This window comes from Ips typographus, linkage group LG16 (assembly GCF_016097725.1).
Source record: "Ips typographus isolate SLU linkage group LG16, UJ_Ityp_2.0, whole genome shotgun sequence".
NCBI classification, from domain to species: Eukaryota; Metazoa; Arthropoda; class Insecta; order Coleoptera; family Curculionidae; genus Ips; species Ips typographus.
Genome location: NC_138437.1, coordinates 6,738,460 through 6,761,920, shown reverse-complemented (window position 1 = coordinate 6,761,920; position 23,461 = coordinate 6,738,460). Strand labels below are relative to the sequence as shown.

The 23,461-nt window shown below is 34.5% G+C and overlaps 1 protein-coding gene across 6 annotated transcripts; it reads right to left on the bottom strand.

Moving 5' to 3' along the window:
- Positions 1-64: 64 nt before the first annotated feature.
- On the bottom strand, positions 65-23,437 carry cher (filamin A protein cher). Of its 6 annotated transcripts, XM_081994328.1 has the most exons (23): positions 23,286-23,437; positions 19,744-20,216; positions 15,318-15,462; positions 15,132-15,261; positions 14,869-15,074; positions 14,664-14,678; positions 13,554-13,933; positions 12,351-13,503; positions 11,706-11,947; positions 11,064-11,630; positions 9,649-10,778; positions 9,457-9,587; positions 9,259-9,394; positions 6,235-6,385; positions 4,332-5,317; positions 4,027-4,135; positions 3,566-3,730; positions 3,264-3,503; positions 1,377-1,570; positions 1,097-1,325; positions 825-1,040; positions 560-769; positions 65-506 (listed from the first exon to the last, which is right to left on the bottom strand). In XM_081994328.1, exons 2-23 carry the CDS (start codon positions 20,165-20,167, stop codon positions 322-324), a joined length of 7,344 nt encoding a protein of 2,447 aa, XP_081850454.1. In that variant the 5' UTR covers positions 20,168-20,216; positions 23,286-23,437; the 3' UTR covers positions 65-321. The 6 variants fall into 6 exon arrangements, with proteins under 6 accessions (XP_081850454.1, XP_081850456.1, XP_081850457.1 ...); XM_081994330.1 differs by lacking the exon at positions 14,664-14,678; XM_081994331.1 differs by lacking the exon at positions 11,064-11,630 and having other exon boundaries at positions 23,286-23,436.
- Positions 23,438-23,461: the final 24 nt, after the last annotated feature.

Here is a 23,461-nt window from a genome sequence, read left to right as displayed (position 1 = left end):
TATTTACGAAATACTAGAAGTTAAGAGCACCTAGTGAAATCTTAAAGCAATAAAAACGCTAAAGAACTTTTTTACCAAATATTTATTTAAAAAATTGTATAACATAGTCAAGCCTGAAATACGAATTACTGGATGCTAACAAAATAGTGATATAAATAAAGATTATGACGTTGCCTTTTTACAAGCTAAAAACAAAAGATATTATTAACGTACTGGAATATGTAAATAAGGTCCTTCTGTTGACTTAACGTTACTTCTAGAATTATTTACAAAATAAAATTAGTACTGTATAGTGTTTATACTGAGAGAACTATATAAATTTTACACATCAACTTTGAAAGGTGATCCAGGAATATGGTCGTCTCCCCATTTAATGATGATTAAATATTCTCCTCTGTCTCGTACCATATAATTGACGTCGTATAAATTGCGACCTTTATGCTTGATGAACACTTCATCGCAGGGTCCTTTAGGGCCGTGGACACCCACAAATAAGATGTTGGAACCTAGAATAACCATTTGAGAACTCTAGCTTTTTCCCTTTAAAGTGGTTACATACCAGCGTCTTGGGCGTTTACTGTAAATTGATTTTGCTTTCCTAGATAAGCTTTCTTTAAGCCCATTCCTTTGGATGAAACTTTAGAGGCGTCGCTCTTGAAGTGAGGTAAAACCGGACCTTTATGGTTAGCAGCTTTTCCAGTTTTTGATACGGTCTCTACCACTACTGATGACGATTCTTGTCCACCAATGTCTGCCACTTTGGCATCTCCTAGAGAGGTTGTTTAATTAGAACTTTGTGCCTTTAATGGTTTAAAAACTTTTACCTTTACTCGTTACTTTGAATGGTGACCCTACTATATGAACGTTGTTGTACTTGATACTGATGTAATAATCGCCAGGTGCAATTGGAGTGTATCTGACTTTGTACCCTTCTTCGACTTCAGTGCAATCCATTGATACTTTACTAGGCCCATCGATGTTAACAGCAAGTGTTCCAGCACCTGCATTGACAGTGTCCACGATAAAGTCCGTTTTCACACCTGAAACAAGGATTAAATTGCATTTCTGTGGTTTTTACTACCAATTGGTGTCCTACCAGTTTTAATTTCTCTATTTAACCCATTTCCTTGAGCGTGGACAGCGGCAGGGTCGGCAGTGTCTTTTCCAACTTTAACGCTAAACGGTGATCCAGGAATATGTACGCCATTAAATTTGGCGTGTATTTTGTGAATACCATTTTCACGGGGCATAAATCTGACAGAGTATTCTTCAATATCAATGATTTGTACGAAACAATCGTCTTCATGACCTGAAGGGCTGATGATCTAAAAACAAGACCGTTAATAATCATAATTTTTTAGGTTTCTTATGTTTACCTTAGCATCAAGATTGCCTTTAGCTCCATTTCTACGAACAATAAACTGAGATGGTTTGTCCGCCTGGATGTATCCTTCGGGGAATTGAGCTACTTCCAGGAGATGGGCGTCTCCAACTGCAGGAGATATGTAAACTTTGAAAGGAGAGTCTGGGACGTGTTCATCGTTGAATTTTAAACCGATTCTGTATTCACCTGCAACAATTTGTAACAATATAATTCATGTATTATTTAAAGTTACACAGTTACACTATATTTGCTCTAATTTAACAACACCAAGAACTTTCTTACAAAATTTCTATTAACTGTAGGTGCTTTATTGTTGTGTTAAAAAGATACCTGTATTTGGTGAATGCATTCTTTTCTATTTAAAAATATTTAGAGTTTTTATTATGTTCTACAGATATTATTTTGAAAGAAAAATGAAGTGACTGGCAATTTTTAAACCAACATTTTGAGCATATGGAACTTCATGCAACTCATTCAGAGCTTTCCAGATTACAATGTTTGAAGTAAACTTTGTACCGCTTTATTTTTAACTCACCTAAACACTTAAACCGGAAATAGCTGCCAACTCGCTTATTTTAAATAATAATGTTGTGACAATAGCTGTCTGTTTGCCATACATTTTACCTGACTGCTGTTCACTGCATTTTGATTGATATAAGTTCCGAGTATTTAGTTTTGTTTCAATTACAGCAACTAATTGGAATGATTTTATTCGGTGTCAAAAAGATGGTTAAAGTGTGCATCCAGAAATAGACTTTACATTGTATGAAATATGTTACATGATGTAGTTGTGTTATACATATGTAACTATTTTCTGCAAACAGTAATAAAAGCAGCAAAATGTAACATACACTGTAAATCAAGTAATTTATGTAATTATATCTATATAAGAGATGACAAAGTGCTTTACTTATTGGATGTTGATGAATCATTATAGCGTTGTAATTTGGCAAGCAATTCGGTGGCAAATTACCAAACAAAACAGAGTCTTATAGAAACCTTTCCTGATTACTTTTTATCGAACTGGATGTAACAAATTTTTAACTGCTCTGCTGTGCTTATAAATTTTGTGATTTTATGAATTTAATTAGCGTGACTGCTTGTGATTAATTAATCAAAACTTTGAACTGCTGATTTGAAGGATTCTAATACGAAATGTTTGCTATGGTGCATTTAATTTCTAGGGGTTTAAAAATAGAAGTTCTATTTCTGTTCAGGAAAATAGTCCAAGCGGGGCAAAACATCTCTCTGTAAAAACTTACCGAGTTGATCAGCAACAAAGCAGTTACAAAATTAATAAAATGTTTATTTTAGAGGGTCACATTTCCCAAACAATTTAAACCAAACTTGCAGAACACTAAGTCGTCGAATAAGGAATTGAAGGGTGTTTTTCTAAATCGAGTCTTACATGCATATCGTACGCGTGTTTTAGTATTAATCAGGCAGCGAGAAATACCTATCGATTGAAAGAATAAATATTTACTCCCCACCTTCCGAATTATTGGAGTTGTCCGAATTAAACTGAATCTCTTGGCACACCTTATACATTGTCCGTAGCACCAAAACATTGACCGTGCGATTGGAAGATTATTCTCTGTCTACATCATGTTGAAATATATTCTCTATCTATTAAGAACTACATGATTCACTTCTAAATTTAAATTTTAGGTGCTACCTTGAGTTTTTTCTGTCGCAGATTTGAATTTTCGCACGCTTAATACGTCACTGTATTTTTTACATCCGCGTGTACTACGCACAGAAATCAACAATAAATAAATCACTTGCTTTTGCATTATAAATTACCAAAATGAACAAATGCCTTGGAGGCGGAGTTGTGCTAATTTAACAACTTGTTTCAACTGATGTACGTATAACTTACCCGGTTCGGTGACTCTATAAGAAACATCACAAGACCCATCTTTCCTGTCTGTGAAATTAATTTCAGCTTTACTGGGACCTTCTACTGAAATAGCCAATTGACCACTTCCAGCCTCCCTAGTCCAGACGTTGAACTCGTTCAGTTCTCCTTGTTCACCTCTTTCCAGTCCCGCACCACCAGCTTTGACTAAATGAGCACCATGGTCACGGTAAGGTCCCACCGTAAATTGGAAAGGTGATCCTGAAAAAAAAAAATTCAAATCACAACAAACTTGTTACCATCAAGTTTTTTGAAAATTTTACCAGGAATGTGGATGTCTTTGTATCTGACAGAAACAGTGTGGACACCCAATTCTTTTGGCACAAAATGCACAGCGTACAGCCCGTCTTTAATTTCGTTGATTTCAGCATCTTCAGTTACACCTCCAGGTGATGTTACTGTTGCACTTAAATCGAATGAAGTGATACCTGGAAAAAAATTAACAATTACAATCACAAGACTATGTATATTTAAAATTAATTTTCAAAACGCTTTTAATGTGTAAAAACGAAAACATTGCGTCAGGAGTACACTTCTTCCTCCACAAACCATCGAATGGTTCACAACTCAACGTGTTTTTAATAATAATCTCTCTAGTCTAGTATTTCTAGACACTATCAAAAGAATGTAATCTAATAGCGTTGACCTTTCGCCAGATAATAATAGACTCTGCTAGTTTTGATATAAAAGACTAGAGCACCGAAAAAACCACAAAACTACATACCTGGCATTTTAAAGGTGAGTTTACATTGACTTCCCACTTCTGTAACTGGCACTGCATCCCTTTGTCTTTGAATCTTTTCTCTTTGTCTGTTGGAGCCTTCTCCAGTAACCTGGAAACGCATATCACAAGTGAAATTATTTTCTTCTTGACCTGATTTACAAGAAAACTTCATATGTACACTAAAAGTCGGCATTATTTCTTTCTCAGTTTATTTTTAGTTTTATTCAACTGGACAATTTACTGCTAGTGCGCGTTTGATCCAATAAAAGGTTGATGGCAAATATAACACATTGTAAGAATCTTACCTTGACTGTAAAAGGTGATCCGTCGACGTGATGATCGGCAAATTTAAGATTGACAATGTAATAACCAGGTTCTGTGGGTTTGTAAGAAATATTTAAGGTTCCATCAGAGTTGTCGTTGCACTGAATTTCAGCTTTACTTGGTCCCTCAATTGATAAGCTGAGTCCACCAAAACCAGCATTTCTCGTATCAACTGTGAAAGAGTTGTCTACGTGGGTTTTGCCCTCTTTAAGTGAAGTTCCTTGTACTTTCACTTTTTTAGCATCTCCAACCTCACGTTCGCACACGTTAATTTTGAAAGGTGAATTTGTGATGTGGTTTCCCATTTTCTTAACCGACACCACGTGCTCTCCAACTTCACGAGGGGTGAAGGAGATACCAATATTGCCACTGGCCAGTCGTTTCAAGAAACAGGGTTCCTCCAAACCACTTGGTGCTTGAATGGAGGCATTAAGAGAGCGAATATCCGCGTCGGAGATTTTTCCAGGCAGCGAAACTTCACTGCAGGAACCTACAGAGATTTGGTTCCTCTTCCTACCCTCTCCAGTAATTTTCGCGAAGAACGGCGATCCTTTAATGTGTTTGTCTCCAAAACGCACCGAAATTTTGTATTCCCCAGGGGCAGTAGGAAGGTACGACACTGACACAGTACCATCCTTATTGTCATGACAACTGATCTCTGCTTTACTCGGTCCTTCAACAGCCATTGACAAACCACCATCTCCAGCACCTTTAGTGGAAATCGTGAAATTACTGGGTTCTCCAGTTACTCCATGGGTTAATCCAGGACCGTAAGCTGTCACGTAGCCGGAACTTATGGAATCAACGTGGAATTTGTAGGGGGAACCTTGTACATGTTCTCCGTTAAATTTGACAGCCAGTTCGTGCACTCCTTCTTCACGGGGTTCGTATTTGATTGATACAGTTCCATCGTGGTTATCTTCTATAATTGGTCGGTCAACAAGTCCACTTGGCATTTTTACTTCAGCTGAAAAAAGTCAGAATAATTATATTAATATAGAAAAGGGTGACACTATATATTAATTAGTATTTTTTGTTTATTCACCCAAATTTTGGTGGTTGTTACACTAAAATTCTATTTTGTTGAAATAACTAATCAATAATTTTTTTTTTGTAATTTTTACAGTAAATGAACAATCTAGAGCCTCAAACAATAATATATATTGACTGAATACGAAAATAGATAACCTTTATTTCATATATTCATTTTTACGTTAAATTAAATTTTTGGCCGTTAGCAGATTTCAACACTATGTTAATGAACGGATTTATATTTAAATTTAAGCTTCATGGGAGTGTACCTATATAAAATTGATGTTTAAGAGTTTGAAATGCAAAAAAATTACCTTTTCTAGTGCTGACTGTAAAACAGGAAAGAAATATAAGTGGAACAAAATCACTACCGAATACCCTATTATCAACTGAAATTGAAGGAACGTTTCTGTATACAACCGGAATTTCGTGATGGTCGTACTCAGAATGGGTAACGTTTTTAAATTTCGAAATATACAATTTGCTGACTTCGTTCCAGTTTTCTTGAGGAACTTCCGGTATATGAATCCACGAAAACATTTTCAGAACATCCTAACTACGATTTAAAAACAGTGTGAGAAACAAGTTCTTCCAGCTGTCTCGACCGAAACTGCAAAGAACACTGACTCGTCAATGTCCAAAACACTGGATGTTATGGAAAGATTTGATATCATTACTGTCAAATACGCGATGAAGTATTTATTAACCGCTGCGCTAAGATACTTTCAAGGTGGAGAAAACTTGACGTCTAAAAATATCAAGATATGTTTTTCGTGATTTAATATTGGATTACCCACGATCTGACAATTTTTTTCCTGGTTATTAATATTCCAAATGTACGAGAAATCTTACCTGTGACGTGTCCACCGGTACTCGGTAAGGGGATGTTATTTAGGTTGACTGGTCTGTACTGTTTGCTACTTTGCTGATTACTGGAAGTTTGCTTTCTTGAGTCTGTTTGGGAAACTGTAGTTTTTTCAGTTTTTGTAACTGATTCTTCGGCCTGAAATTAATAAAAATTATTGTTAGATCAGTAATTTTGTAATTAATTAACTCCCAGATACATTATCAATCATAATAGAAGAACCAAAGTCTACTAGTTATATGGGAAATTAAAGTCTTTTAAAATCAGCAAATTTGTATACTGTATGTAATTTTTGGCTTACTACAGTAAGTTTTTCAATTTAATTACTTTGTTCTGTCTTAGTTTTCCTGTTGTTTTCAAAATCTAATTTAAATTCTCCAATGAAATTGTATGGTCAACTTAATTTGCTAGTATGTAGACACCAAAACGTCAGCTACATACAAATGTTGAGCTAAATAAACTCTGAAAGCTATAAATGTAAAATAAAAAATACTTTTACACACCCGTATTTCTGTTAATGTTGATATTTCGAACAAGTTTCAAAGGATGCCGTACGATGGAAAAGTGCCAACGCTTATTTAATGGAGTCTTATGTGCTGGTAAAAGAGTTCTCCAACCTTCCAATCACCTTGTATAATTAATTTATATTTGTGGTATACAAAGGTTATAGTGTGAATACAATTTAAAAAAAAATAGTAAATTCAATACAAGCTACAAAAGGTCAACAATGGAAAGATTTTTCAACAAAATATTTTTATTTTTACAGACTTTCTCAGAATTCTTAACAATTACTATATTTAGTAACCAGCTAAGAAACTTTTTCCACTGTATCATTAAATTTGATCAGAGCGTGTAACCTCAATGTGAACATATTTTGCATATTATAGCTTCATATGTCTCAACTTGATCTGATGCACAGAACACTATTTTCATAAATTCAAAAATTAATGGACAGCAGGTGTAGCATACCTACTAAAATTATTACTCGAGTTCGTTTTCGCGTCTTGTCAGCCTACTAATTTTGATATTTTTGCATGTAATTTAGGTAATTCCGAAGCAGAAAATCGTATTTTTGGTTAATTTTAATAGCAAAATTGCGACGATGTTGACGTTGATTAAGTAGATTATTAATCAGCGCATAGTAAATGTTCAATTTTAATGATTGCAATCGTGGAATGTGGATTATCCTTCAAATAATTTTCTAAACACGCACTTACCAATACTTAAAGCACTGAAACTGAAACACACAACGCAAGAAGCACTCTAATCAATATGGACTAATTCATTCTGGAAATATTTCAGGATGTTTTTATTTCTCTTAGATTTATTTTAGGCAAGATCCAAATACGAGGAAGAATATTTTTAAATTATTTTCATAAATTGTTTTCTATGTTGTGGTCAACAAATGCAATGTGGGTATGCTTATTTATAATCCACGTGCATATTGCAATAACTATCCTTGTTTTTGACACTTTGGGGTGATTAATGTAAAGAAAATTGAAAAAGTGCACGTGATGTTTAAATATAAAATAGACATATCTGAGATTTGGGGCAAATGTTTTGAAGTAAAGCGAATAAAACATAATAATTTAATTATTCAAGATAAAAATAGAGAAACAACAGCTGCATTAGACAAGTTGACCAAACAAAACCAGATAGAAAAATATTCAAAAGAGATGTTTTTTAATAGTTGGCAGCATTTGAACTTAATCTGCCCGTATCATTTTACTAATTATTTGTGTAAAGTAATTTTTGCAGATGACACATGTTTACTGTAAAATTCAATTCATTATCTTCTTCCTGTTACATTTTAGATTGATCCATAAGACGATATTTTGAGCAGTGCCAACATTTAACGAAATAAAACTATTTTTGTTTAGGATTTCAGTCTGTTTAAGAAAGCTATAAAATTCATCTATTTGAACTATGTTTACGCTTTTGCTTGATGTCCTTCATTTATGGTCAACTAATATATTAGAAATATATGTATTTATTATTAGAATCGACGTTTAATTTATGAATTTTACGCCATAAAAATTGTAAACAATTTTTTTTTGGATCTCTCATTGAATTTATTTGTTCAAATTTCCACCCGAAAAATTCTCCCAAACAAAACTAAATATGAGATGAAAAAGACAAGCACAGATACTTACAAAAACAAGTTACTAAAAAAAAAACACTGAAAAAATCACAACTTTTCAATAATTAAAGTAAACACCAGAGTTGATGGAACTAAACTCCCGAAACTCGAAAAAGAATCAAATTAATGGAAGACAAACTTATTTTCTTCCAAAGAGGAGTTCGGCTATTTTCGAACAGCTTCGTTATTGTAATTTTATCAAAGACGGGAACATGTAAAATGGTACATGAAAGCGTTTTTCAAAAGAATTTGCGGGAATATCGTCGACCGACCACTCCCTCTTTTTTGGATGGGGAATTTGTGGACAGTAGAAAGCATATGTATTACAATAGGTTTACTAGAAAAACAAATTTCCAATTTTATGCTCGAAAGATTGATCTCAGCTGGTGTAAGTAAATCGTGCCAACAACTTTTATATCACATCTAAAGCGCACTTAATTATGCACCTACATATTTATTACACCAGTTAATCCGTTGGTGGTGATTATAAACTGTAATATTGCAATAAGTTATACCATCAATCAACAATTTTGGCACAGCACTAATTAGCAGAAAAACCACTTTACAAAAAAAAAGTCAATCAAAAATTTGTTTTTAATATGAGCAATGTAGAATGACGTCTTGGAAATTTTCTTTTTGTTCTTCTGTCAAACTATTTTATCAAATATTTTGCTTATTTATGCTTTTGATAGAGTAAGATGAAGAAACATAAACATTATTACTCTCTACAGTCTACATTATAACAACAATCCAATTTTTGTGATGTCATCCTAGTGCACTTTGAAAACCGCACAAAACTAGACATTGTTGCATTAAATTGTAGAGCTTCATTGCAAAATTTCTTCTTGTATTGTAATAGATGAACACTTACCATGAAAGTATAAAATCCACCTGGAACAGTTTGACCGCCAAATTTAACGTTGATAGTGTATTCTCCAGCATCTTCTACAGTGTAATATATGCTGACAGTACCATCTCCATTGTCAACTATGTTAATATCCAAATCGCTGAAAGTAAAATACAACTTGTTATAGCAACTATGTTCCAACTTACAAGTAATATAACATACCTTCCATTCACTGACTTTATTCTGCAAGTAACTGCACCATTCCCAGCATTTTCCGTATTTAGAGTGATGCAATAGGAGTCGCCACTGGATAGCGTCTTCTCCAATCCTTCGGTAATTGTACATTTTTCAGCCTTAAATTTAAATCTCATTTAAAAAACTTGTTTTGTTTGAAAACCAAAGTTTTCAACTTACATTACCAATGGCGTAGGCTTGGATTGGAATTGGAGTTTTTGGAACTTCCTTTCCTCCATACTTCACGTCCAGTTTGTATCTTCCGCAGTCGTCAGGGACAAAAGTAGCGTTTACAGTGCCGTCTCCATTTTCGTGGATTTTCACTGGTCTGGGTTGGCCATCAGGTCCGGTTATTTTAACTTCCAGGTCGCCAAATCCAGCGTCACAAGTGTCAATTTTAACCGAAGTTGGAATTGACGCTGGTATGCCTTTTTCCACAATTGCTGGACCTGTTATTTTGACCTTTTCAGGCTCAACAACTGGGCGTACTGTGATGGGGAATGGACTGTTAGGGATGTCTTTTCCATTGTAAAGAATGTGGGCTTGAAGTCTGGATCCCTCATTTGGAGGTATGTAAGTAACTTCAAAGGTACCGTCTCCATTGTCTTTAATTTCAGGTCTTCTGGATATGGGCGCAGAATCAGAAATGATATTTACAGCTACTGGAGCTGGTGCAACTTTGGACGCATCGATTTTAAATTTAGCTGGGATACCACTTCGACATTTAGTAGCTTCTAATCCTGGACCATATGCACTAACCAGGTTCTCGTCAAGCTCTGGACCGACCACAACCTTGAACGGTGACCCTGATATGTGATTATCAGCAAACTTAATAGCAACATCATATTCTCCAGGTTCAGTGGGAATATATTCCACAGAACACGACCCATCTCTATTATCTTTGCAAGTCATTTTAGCTTCGGATGGACCTTCGATTGCTAAACTCAATCCTCCAGTTCCAGCTCCTTGAGTTTCCACAATGAAGACGTTAGGTTTGTTAAGAATTCCATTTTCTAATCCTGGACCGTAAGCCACACACTTTTTGGCATCGCAACCTCGTCGTACGTTTACAACAAAAGGTGATCCAGGTACCGGAACATTGTCGTAGAATATATCAATAGTGTGTCTACCTTCTTCGAAGGGGGTGTAACTAACTTTGTAAGTGCCGTCCAGTAGGGCGGTAACTAATTTTTCAGTTTGCGCCCCTGAAGGGTTGGTGATGGTGCATGTCACTTTGCCATCATCACTGTTGGACCTTGGAATCCCTCGAGTGTCTACTAAAAAGTCTGTGGGAGAATCGACGTATACACCTGAAAATTAAATTAAATTTAGTTACTGGAAAATATGTTCATTTTTTTGGTTGGTAACTTAGTTTAGGAGTGTCTTTGAGGCTAATAAAGAAACCCGTTTACGTTTTCTGTTTTAGAGTTTAAGTACCTTTGCCTCAAATACATTCTTAATTATTTTCGCTTCAAATATGGTCATGCAAAAACTTCAATACAGCAAATAAGAGTACAAAAAAAACATCGAAGCAAAACACTACTGTTAATGGCTCAAACCACGGTTACTAGAACAATTTACGCACACCAGTTTACCATGTAACTGAATCCCACTTCCTGACACTTTAATGACATTCACATCAACCTCGGGCTCTACAAACACCTGAAATGGGCTTCCAGGAATGTGAACATCATTGAAAGTTATATTAATCCCATAATCTCCGACTTCAGTCGGTAGATAAGCTACTGAACATGTACCATCTCCGTTATCTCTACAGTTAATGGCGGCTTCACAAGGGCCTTCTACAGTTACTCCCAAACCCCCACCACCTCCGCCTCTGGTGTCAATGACAAATTCTGCGGGTTTATTAACAATCCCTCTGCGCAAGCCTGGACCAGAGGCTTTAACTTTAGTAGGGTCACTTCCAGTAAGACAAGTCAATTTAAAAGGTCTGTGGGAGATGGGTTCACCTCCAAATGAAATTCCTAATAGGTATTCCCCTAGTTGAGTGGGGGTGAAATTGACTAGATAACCTTCATGAGTAGGTATAACGTGGGCTTTTACTTTGCTTCCTGAAGGGCTGGTTATCGATATTGCAAATTCAGCTTTGCCAGCGTCTTGAGTAATAACTCTAAATTGTTGTAGGCTGTTTACTGGAGCCGCTATATGTTACAATTTAAAATTTTGATGATCTTGACTCAAATTGATTGATATAAAAATTAACTGAAGTAACTTACTTGGTTCCAGACCGTCGACCTTGATTTTAGACACGTCAACACTGGGTTCCACTTTAAACTTGATTGGGGTGGTTGGTACTCGTAGTCCGCCATAGTCTAAGGTTACACAATAGTTTCCAGATTGGGGAGGTTCGTAGTCCACTGTGTAGGTTTTGTCTCCGTTATTACTCAAATTAATGGGAATTTCTTCTCCGGTATCTTCGTTCAGTAGATGTACATCCAATTCACCATCGCCAGCTTCTCTGAAATTTAATTCGATTAGGTTTAATAAAGGAGACCAGTTGATTGTATGAATTGTTTTATATAGATTAAAAAAATACATTGATCATTAACGAACATTGCATGTTACATATTGTGATCTACATGTATGGCAAGCAAGCTCTTTATGACCTTAACATAATTAATATGAAAGCAGTATTGGTAATGAAAGCTTTTCTCAGAAACGTAAAATGAAAGAAACTCTCCATATTAAGATAAACCCAGATTCTTGTCTGGGTACTACTTTCTCCATCATTATTGAACAAATATAGTGCATGAAAGCGTTTGTTGGGTACCAACTAAGTTTTTCTATTGTTTTAGATTCAGACTAGCCTTAAAGTAATTGAAAAATCTCATTTTAAGATAAAAACAAAGTTAGAAACTTACCTAGCGTCGACATTGAAGTGAGTGGGTGTTCCTGGTTTCAATCCATTTTCTATTCCAGGGCCAAAGCACAAAACTTTGCAAGCATCAGTGGGTTCTCCAACATACACTCTGTATGGAGAATCCTTGACAGCAACTCCACCATAATTGACTTGAACTGTGTGCCTGTCTCCACTTCTAGGAATGTACGATGCATCGATTGTACCATCAGCTTGTTCCAATAGCTGCACATCGACTTTTTTTGAGCTTCCTTCAGTAACTTTGACATCCAAAGGTGCAGATCCAGCTTTTCTAGTGTCGATTTTAAATTTAGTTGGAACGTCTTTTAGTGGTCCATTAGCTTCGACTCCTTCACCGTAAACTTCTACTTTTTCAGGGTAGTAGTCGGTTTTAGGGAGGATATGAGCGATATATGGACTTTTAGGAATATCTTCGCTGTCGCAGAGAATGTGCACTGCATATTCTCCTGGTGCTGTTGGATAGTATCGTACATCAGCTGAACCATCTCCATTATCGTGACATTCAATTTTGGCTTGAGATGGACCTTGAATACTAAATCCCAGAGCGCCAGTTTCTCCATTAGTTTCTACAGTAAATAACGCAGGATAGTTGACAACTCCTCCAGCTAAACCAGGACCATAAGCTCGTATTAAAGTTTCTTTGTAAGGACCAACGTTCACTTCAAAAGGAGACTTGTGTATTTCATGTCCAGAAAAGTTGATCATAACCCTATAACGACCCTCTTTCAAAGGGTTATACACACAGTGATAGATGTTCCCTTCAACTTTAGTTATTTTGCAAGTTTCTTTAACACCAGCTGGTCCAATGATCTGCACATCTGGATACCCTTCTCCAGCACCATCAGTGTAGATATTGAAATCTGCAGCATCCTTAACTCTAACTCCGGTGGCTTGCAAACCTCTCCCACTGGCTTTAACTTTTCTGTAATCTGAGGCCGGCGATATGCGTACCCCAAAGGGACTATTTGGAATGGGTTGACCGGCGAAAAAGATATTTACGGAATGTAAACCCACGACCGTTGAAATGTACTCGCATCGCCATAAATCTGGGGTTGTTTGTCTGACTTTTACTGGTACGGAATTTTTATTTCCTGAGGGATCCAAGATTACCACTTCAGGTACTCCTTTACCAGCATCTGTAATCAAAGTTATGAATCATTTACTTATTAATGACTAAAAATCTTACTTTTAGTAGAAATATCGAAGTAGGTAGGTTTTTGAACAAATACACCATCAGGTTGGAGTCCGGGACCAGAAGCAGTGACTTTGGTGGGATCTCCAGCATGACCTTCCACTTTGACAAGGAATGGACTTTTTGGCACGTCTCTCCCGGAATATTTAACGTGAATTTTGTGTTGTCCCTCCATTTGAGGAGTGTACGATACTGTGTAGGTGAGGTTCCTGTCATTGTTGAACCTCACGTCGACGGGTTCTTTTTGTCCTCGAGGATTTTCGATAATAACGTCCACGTCGCCTTTTCCAGCCGAAAATGTTTCTACTGTGAAATTCACAGTGGCTCCTACAACAGGTCCAGTTGGTTCTACTCCCGGACCGTATACTCTCACCCTGAAAATTTTAATAATTCATTGTTCAAGTAATTAAATTATTTTTAGTTCAGTAATAAGAAATAAACCTAGTTTGTGTTTAGGTAAAATAATTAAAAATGGTCTAAAATATTTATTATGTTATTTACTATCTAGTATTTTTAAATCATCATTGAAAAATAGTAATGATCTAAAAATTTCAATCAAACTCTTATCTAACGGAAAAGCTTTAATTGTTTTGTAATTGTAGGTATTTCTAAAATAAACATTGGCAAATTGAAAGATGGAAACCGCAAATAGGAAGTTGATTCACATTCAAATGATAAGCATAATCTCTTACAAATACATGGTTATTTCCCATTTTTTATCAAAACTTAAATATTGCAAATTCGGTAAATATAAGCACAAAGTGTTGAACAGCAATAAGTTCGAAATGTATAGCAGTTTGTAGATGTAGAATAGTTTAGGCAAAGCCGTCTGATAATTTCAAAACACCGCGATGACATCATAAAACTAAGTCACACATTAGCTAACATTTATGCAAAAAAGTGATATCACCAAAAGTAACCAGTAATGTGAAATGGTGGTCATTTCACAAAGAAATTTTGATGTTCAAGGAGTTGTGATATATCAACATCAAATTTTCTTTGTGAATTCCAATTTGTGAAATTTGAACGTTTGTTAGTAACGCAGCGAGCGATACCACTCACGATATGTTAAATTTCAACTTTCGAACTCATCAACTCACTTACCTAGGTGGTGGGGGTCTGAATATACATATAAACAAAGAAAACTGTGAATTAATCTGGCCAATTTAGGTTGAGTTAAGCTTCAGTTAATGTAAGAAGAAATTTTAGTAGTAGTTAACTGTAAACAAACAATTTGTTGTGGAACTTTTTATGAAGTAAAATTGTTGTTTACAGTACCTACTATGCAAACAAAAAGTTAAATACTTACTTGTTAGGACTGGTACGAGGTCTAAGAGGGGCACCTGTTTTAAGTTTAGCATTAGGATACTGTGAGAGATAGGTCATCATAGATTGTTCATCTATGTTGGGATTGACGATTTCTTCAGGTTTTATCAATTGTGGGATGTTTAGCCAGTCGTCTGCCAAACCCATTGCTTCAGATGCATTTTGGATTGAATCTTTTGGATCCCAATCCTAAAAAATCATCTTATTGAAATTTATGTATTGGATTTGGTGGTTTGGTGGATTTACCGGCCAATCTGGGCATAATCCAGGTGCCACAGAATCCACTAAAGCTCCTAACCGTTTTCCATCATTCCAGTCTGCAGTAAAATTCTTGATAGGCAAATCAGGAATTTTACTTTGAATCCAGTTCATTAACCTAGAAAAATAGGCTTTCAAAAAAAGTTTAATTTAAATTGTAACAATATGTTGTACCGTTGTTTGGGAGTGGACTCTGTGCCACCATTGTTCAGGTCGTCCTCTCCTTCCCATATTGGTAATGATATAGAGTAATGTAAAATTAGAGTCCATATTAATCCTAAGATAAGTTTTAGTTTGCAGTCTACTATGTGGGTGGAGTCTGTAAAAAAATAGTACATGCAATTTCTTCAAATTCATGAATAAACAAAATGGTCTTCATGTATTCATCAACAGACCATTTACCTTAGATCATCGTTTTATAAATTGCACGATGGTTCATAACATTCATCGTGTCGTAAACAAACCAATTTACAGTATTAACACAATCAGTAGCAAGAATTATTGTTTCGATAAATATGCCATACTTCGTTATTGCTTTAAAGCAAATATGTTTTTGTTTGCAGCTGCAAATATTTCCCACTAAGATTGTAATGGTGTTTTAAGTATTCAGACCACCATCGTCAATTTGATAACAATGGAACCACATAATATATAGAACCCACAAATAGGAGCGCTAAAAATAGAAATGAGCCTAATCTGTAGTAATTAAGTTAACCAGAAAAATCCATCAGTATAAACAATTTATTTTAACTCTTATCACACGAAATTGTTAGCAGTAACTCTTCAAATTATATTAGTATGACTAAGGATATTGGCCTTTTATGAGTAAATTGATGAATCAACTTTTAAGTAGGTAAGAGCAAATGCCTTAAGTCACGTTTCATTGTTATTATACTAATATTCACATATTATCACGAAATACGCTTTTAAATGAGAAACAATTGTTGTTATAATGGAACAAATTTAAAATCATGGAATTATCTGTGGTAATATACAGGGTGAGTGTCACTTACTATCTGTCTTACTAATACTAAATTTTACAGTCATTTTTCTATACAGTTATTTACATATGAATAGTTTGTGCTTTTAACTAATATTTGTCAAGATATTTTGAAATATTACTTAAAAGGATACAGACCTTAAAAAACTAAAACATTCTGAATACGGGATGATTTGAATTAAATTAGATTTGTACAATAGATATATACAATTAATCGTTATTCCATCGACAAAATGATGTTTCAAGGTTTTCGGTACAAAAAAGTAAGTCGATGAACATGGTATCAATAAGAACCATCAAGGAATGAGGTTAATATAGCACGTTTATGTAACCCAATTGTCCTTGACTTCCATAAAGGACTTCGTCTTCGAGCATAATGGTAATTATCGACTAGACTTAAGGATGCAGTCTTTGATAGCGGTTTCCGATCAGGTTTTAACCTTTTTTGACGTCATTACGGTGATGTCAGTGTGAATTCCTCGAAGGTGATACAAGATCTTGGTCATCACTCCAATATTTAGTGCGATAATTCAGAAAGGAAGTGACTGTATAGTGCGGTGTCATCAGCAAAGCGTCATCTTTCTTTAGAATTAAAAATGTCAATGTGCACAATTATAACTATTGCTACAGAAATTGAGGCGATGACTTCAAATTGCAGTTAATTAAGGAATTTATTTTTAATATTTTTTTTTTGCTTTACAACAGAAAAAACACATTTCAAAGTCACTAGAAATGTTCTAAATAGCAAATTGTACTTTAAAACTGAATCAAAACTGGTACTAAGTTCACATATACCTAACAGGTTGATATAATGTTACATGTTAAATGATCTGTCGATTAACGGAGTCAAGTCGGTCAGGTCTCATTTGATTTAATCTACCGTAAAACTAACTATTTAAGATCCGTAAATAACGGTATCGTAATCTTGAAGTCGGGCAGTACTATTAGTTCGTTATAGTAATACAGTACCGATTATCAAAATTAATAGTCTTAGAAAGTTACTAACTAAATTTGGAGCTTCTATTGTGTCTTATCTCATATGTAGCTCATAGATATACCAAATAAAAATTGTTGAGCAATCAAAATTTGTCATATAATGTCAAAATAATTATTGTTGTAAGTACCACTAGAGTTTATCTGAAGCACCCAAGAAATCACCCAAAATGACAATTACGAAAATTAGAATGGAAGATTTTAATCCAAAATAAGCTGTTATTTATAGTGTTTAGTTGATTTTTTTTAATCTCAAGAGTCACTTCAAACTTAGTCTATTATAATATATTTAACCAATTTATACAATGTCACTGGTTGTCAATCTAAAATGAGGATTATATGAGAATCAAAAGTTAAAAGAACCTATACCATTGCAATGCTGCGTGGCAAATTATTAATACTTAACAATAACTAAAGTTGTTATTACAAAAATAAAATCTGCATTCCTAAATGTTAGTAATGTTGCATTGTTTTCGTTATATGGGTCATTAACTTTGGGAAACGGCATGTCGAGGGATTGTCTACAAGGTGTCCGAATTACGGTCAAAGTCTCTTATTGTATGTCTTTTGTCTCATTTTGATACACTCTATAGAACATTTTTTTGTTTCTTGTTGGGTCTTCTGTCTTACACAAAAAAGGTTTGTTGGGAAAATCAACTAAGTAACTTAGACTCGGTTTTAATATCTAAAAAATCTAACGTTTCGGTGGAAAGTCTATACCACCGTCTTCAGAGAATATAAATTGACATTAATTTAATGACAAACTCTTTAAGTTGTTGTTTTCTGTGTTCTGACGTTGTTTTTTATAATTTTTTAGATTCTTTGAAGATGGTGGTAGACTTTCCAACTTTCCACCGAAACGTTATAGATTTTTTAGATATCTAAGTCAGTGATCTTGTGTTGGAACGACTAGGTAAATGTTATTTTCAATTTAGTTGAAAATAGTGCAAAATTATATTTTCCCAACAAACCTTTTTGGTGTGGTGAGACAGAAGACTTAACTAGAAACAAAGAAATGAGTAACTTATCTCAATAAACTTAAAGAACATTATTTTTAATTGGTGGTGACACCAAGTTTACTAACCAGACGACTTGATATGCACTGGCCGTTTAATATTAATAGTACTAAAGTAAATTTAGTTGTAAATTACAAAGTAACGAGGAAGCCGTGCCTTAATTCCATTGTACAGCCTATATAAGTGTCCTCTATTTGAATGTCTTATATGCCAGTGCATAAAACAAGGAAACCATTGTGTTCTAGTTCTTGTATGATGTTGATGGCAAACATTTGCATTGCGTCATTACCATATTTTGAAATTGCAACAGCTTGAATTATGTCATTATCAAATAAAGGTCTGGTATCAATTATGCTTAAGTTCCATATAAAGCAAAGAGTACTTCGAAATTTTATATACATATATGTAATTGTTGGATTGGGGTGACGTCATTTGTTTTACTGATACACTTGTAGTGAATAATTAAGGCAAGCACGCACCTAATCGATGTTTGTGTAAATCAACGACGAAAGCCCTCGAATGTAAAATAGCAATGAGATTATGTAAGAGTTATAAAAAAAATCATGATCGCCTTTAAAGGCTATATTATGACGATATATGAAGACGTAAACGAATGAGGCTGTAGACTTTTTTGGAAGTTATTGTGACATCTGACCTTGTTTTATTTGTGTAACAGAGCAATCTGTTTAATTGTAAATAATATTTATTTTTGTGTATCTGACGCTTTTTACGAAAAAATGGCGCCAAAATCCATAATTTAATCAAACAAAAAACACTAACCTAACCTAATGAGCCAGTGTTTAGGCGCCATTTTTTTGTTCTTTATATTTTGCACCAATCAAAATTCCTCATGATGTTTAGTGACATCTATGTTGCAATCCCTTTGCGTGTTTAGAAAAAACCGTTTTAACATTACTGTCAACAATATAAGACATTTAAACCTAAAACTGACATGATAATATCATTATAAGTATTTCAGTTATTTATTAGTAGATTGCAATTTGAACATATTGATAAGACGATAATTCCCATTATGTTATCGCTTTTCTTATGAATTACTTCAGCTTTTAATATAGTCGTGCACTACATTTAACTATAACGGTGTGAAATGTGAAATTTTTGGAATTACCTAAGTATTTATTTGTTTATTGTCATGATTTCTAAAGTTAAAATATACAAAATAACCCATAAAATTAAATATAGAACTGTTCTGATTTTACTTGTACTGCTATTATAACTTTTACAAAAATGTACATTTTTCTGCAATACTGGAATTTATGAGCTGATCTAATAAAGTGATATTTTATCGTAATCATTGAATAACCTCTAGTATTAAGGCAAAACTTATTTATTTTCCGCGTTGTTGACAAAAGTCAAGTTTTAAATAAACAATTTACCAATAAACCAAACTTTGTGATTTTATTCAAACGGGCAAAAAAGCATATAGTTTCAGGTATCAAAAGGTTGCAAATTACAAACGAAACCGGCTTTTAGACAAATACTAAAACGAGTTTGCGAAATCTGCGGTTTTATTAGCGAATGTGAACATAAAATCCCCAAAAATTAAAAAGCGTAACACGTAGCCACTTACCAATATTGACAATCCTAATTCCTTCATCATCCTGTAGGAACTTTAGAGCTACTGACACGTTTTCCAATTTTTGAGATCGAAAGGATGGTTTCTTGTTGTGTTTGGGTAGTTGTTTATTGGCCAGTACCTCAATGAGAGAGATGAGCCGTAGTCCATCACTAAGGTCAGTCTCTAAATTTCCAATGTGTTTCGAAACAGTTTTCAGATGTTCGTTTGCCCATCGCGTAAACGTATTTTGTTGAATTTTTTTCCACTGGGCATCCTCCGCGAGTTCACGTTCCGTTGTCACCATTTCGTCCTCCTCGTCTGTCTCGGCATCGACATCGTACTGCCGGTGGTACTGCTCCTGCGGTAGAATACATGACGGTGGTTCGACCGGTCCAAAACCGGTGTCGCCGCCGTCTTTGTAGGGAAATTGGCTCATCTCAGAGCGGTCAATATGATGCCTCTGTGTCACCCACTAGCAGTGGTTCCTGCAAAATATCCAACCAAAAATATTATAATTTTTTTACATGGTGAAAAAAAATACAAAATTTGCAAAAAAAAAAAAGACAAAATCTTGTAAGAAAAAGTCATTTCTAATATGGTTTACCATTCCACTTAAGATGGATTAGACTGGGTCGAGCCCATTATAAAAGCAACATGTACAGACGGTCACTCGACTGGGTCAACCAGTCACCAGTGACGTAATGCATTAGGATTCTCTGGTATTCCACCCAAAGCTCAGGCAACCATAAAATGATGAAACATTGAATACACATCCCTTCTTTAACAGAGAAAATGGGCAAAAATTAGTGTCAGTTTTTCTAATGAAGTACCCAGAAACTAAAAACGTTTTGAAAGATCCGAAAAAATCAGTGGATTATTTTTTTACAAGACAACCTTACCTTAATTTGTTGATGTCAATTTTTTGAACCGATTAAAACATATTAATTTTTTTCATATATCTGTAAAATTTAAATCTGGTATGCCATTGCTAACAAGAAGCGGGTTAGCAATTAGAACTGCAGGAATGACAATTTTTAATGAGCTCATCCTACATAACGTAAAACTGCGTTTCAATGCATATAAATCGGAAAGCTTAGTTTGAAATGTCGGAATTTGGTAGTTTATTTACAAAAAAGAAGGTTTTTTGGTAATTTACAGGACTTTGAAAATGCGTAAATAAATTCAAATCGACGGTTTTGCCGCGTATATGACGTGAACGACTTTCAGCAGTTTTATTGGCTATAACTTAGTTCTCATAACCGCGTTTTGCGTTTTGCGTCTGACGTCACTTATTTCCTATTGGTCAACAGTAAATTTTCAGCTGACAGATCTGGCGAAGGCTCAGTTGTCACAATTTGTTAATATTTTGTTTATTTTTTTAACTTAACTGTTACAGTTAAGGCATAATGGCTAATTCAGCATGTTTTGCAGAAGTGTATTCTTCATTCTTGTCGCCTTGGAAACAAGGATGAATGAAAATATCTTCTATTCTCAAAGTTCCATTGGGGCTATTCTTAAAAATAGGGAACGGAATTCTCAAGAGAAGTGTTGATAGAATGTGACAGAAGAAGCTGACAATGGCGGGTTCCTGTCACATTCTACAGGTCTTTCTCTTGATAATTTCCTTCCCTCGTTTCAAGAATACGCACCCATGGCAATTGCCACATTTTATATGAATATAAACATAGAGAACCTACCTCATTTCTGCTGTGACTGTCGTGTTTATTCATTTTTTTTCAGTTTTGCCATTCAGATATAACTTTTGCCCTCTGCGTCGTCCAAACACTAGAAACAGACGCAAAAAGTTGAAAATTTTCAGCTTCTTGCGGGCTGTCATTTTCAAATTTTGCTTCTACCAATAGGAAATAAGTGACGCCAGACGTAAAACGCGGTTATGAGAACTTAGGTTATGGCTGTCTGACGGTTGACAGCATGACAGCATCTTCCGTTCAGCTGATTTAGTGATTTATAACCTCAAAGTAAAATAACGAGTGAAGTCCGTAGAGTGCAGAGTTGCCAAATAACACGTTTTATTTCACTGGACAATAAGTAATTTAATTTGACATAATGTCTTTAGTCTAGTGTTATTGTTAGAAACTTAAAAACTGTAAACACTTAAATGTTTATAGAAATAAAGACCGTCTTTTCTTTCTGTCTCTTCGTTTCTAATTTGTCAAGATTAATTTGAATCGGAAAAAGTGTACAAACTGGCAACATGAGCCTAGAAAAAGCTGATGATAGAAGCACCTAATTGGTTGAAAATCGTCTACTCCAATCTCCAATACCGTCCACCAATGGTAAATAAAAATGTTTACTACGCCAAACACTTTATTTTGACATACAATCACCATCATAATTTTAAAAAAAATTGCATTATTATTAACTGATATATCAAGGTGTACTCATGAAAAACGGGACACCCTGTATAAGAATCGGGTTAATATGCCATAATTACCCTTTTTATATTTTTAACAGCCTGCAAATACACTTTCAGGGTAATGCTACACAAATTCACAACTCTCTGTCCTCTACACATATTTTTACGAAAAACCTACACCTGCTTCACCTGGTATAAAAAATTACTTTTAAGTATATACCGAGTGCCCGAAAAAACTCTGGACACCTCTGAAAAAAAATCAATAACAAATTTTTTTAAATAGCATAATTTTTCTCCTGGTGAGACCGGAATTTGCTCTAGAACTACTAAAAACATCATGTAATTATCAAAATATTTAATCAAATTCAAACTTGGAGCACCCTGTATCTCCCACAAAAAAAACTGCTGACAATTTTTTATATTGATATCCCAAACGATATGGATACGGGTGGATAAATTGTGCTAAATCTAATAATAGCTGTATAGATGGGAAAAACTTGAAAAGTATTTGAAAACTTATAAATATCACTAACGTATAATCAGTCACATTTTAGAAAAAAAAAAACAATTCACTCCAGTATCTTTGTTGCGTTTAACGTATTAAAACAATTATTACATTAAGGGGTGCTTTGTTATCATTATTTACCCCTAAATTAGTCCAACGTCTGTAGGTGCGTATATTGAAAAACCTTCAAAAATTTGTTTATTATCTAAAATAATAGTGAAAACCTTGTAACAATGACTATAAATACCTTCATTGTGTTTATTTTCAGATTCTTTCTTTTTGGGAATTTTAATTAAAAAAATATAGTACACATTTTTAGTATTTCAGTAAAAGTGTAAAAGATGTGCTTGTTTTTTATTTTAATTAATTGTGGCACTCTCGATTTAAAGCTCAATAATTGTGTACACAGTACTACTAAGTAAAAATAACTTCGAATGTCCAGAGCTTTCCGCTTTTATAGTGAAATGAAATGAGTAATTTTGCCTACACTGAAACACATTGTAGGCAACTTTGAAAATTAGTATTGCAAACCAACTTGGTTAATATTTTTAGCTATAAAAATCCATCATATCGATGACTTCGAAAATAATGAAGCACACACGTCGTCCCGGTAGCTAAAAATACGCACGCAAGTTTACGGTAAGAAACAGCAGTTCTGATTGCAGACCTTACCTGAAAAATTAACTAACTCAAGACAGGTAAATACTAAAAAACAGTCCTTAAAATCATTGCACTTTCACGGTTTTTGTCTGTAGTACGAGCGCGCAACGTTAACTAAAGATATTTATAAAACTAAGAATAGCACACCGTCCATGAGTTAGTTGTTTATAGATTGTCTCTTTACATGA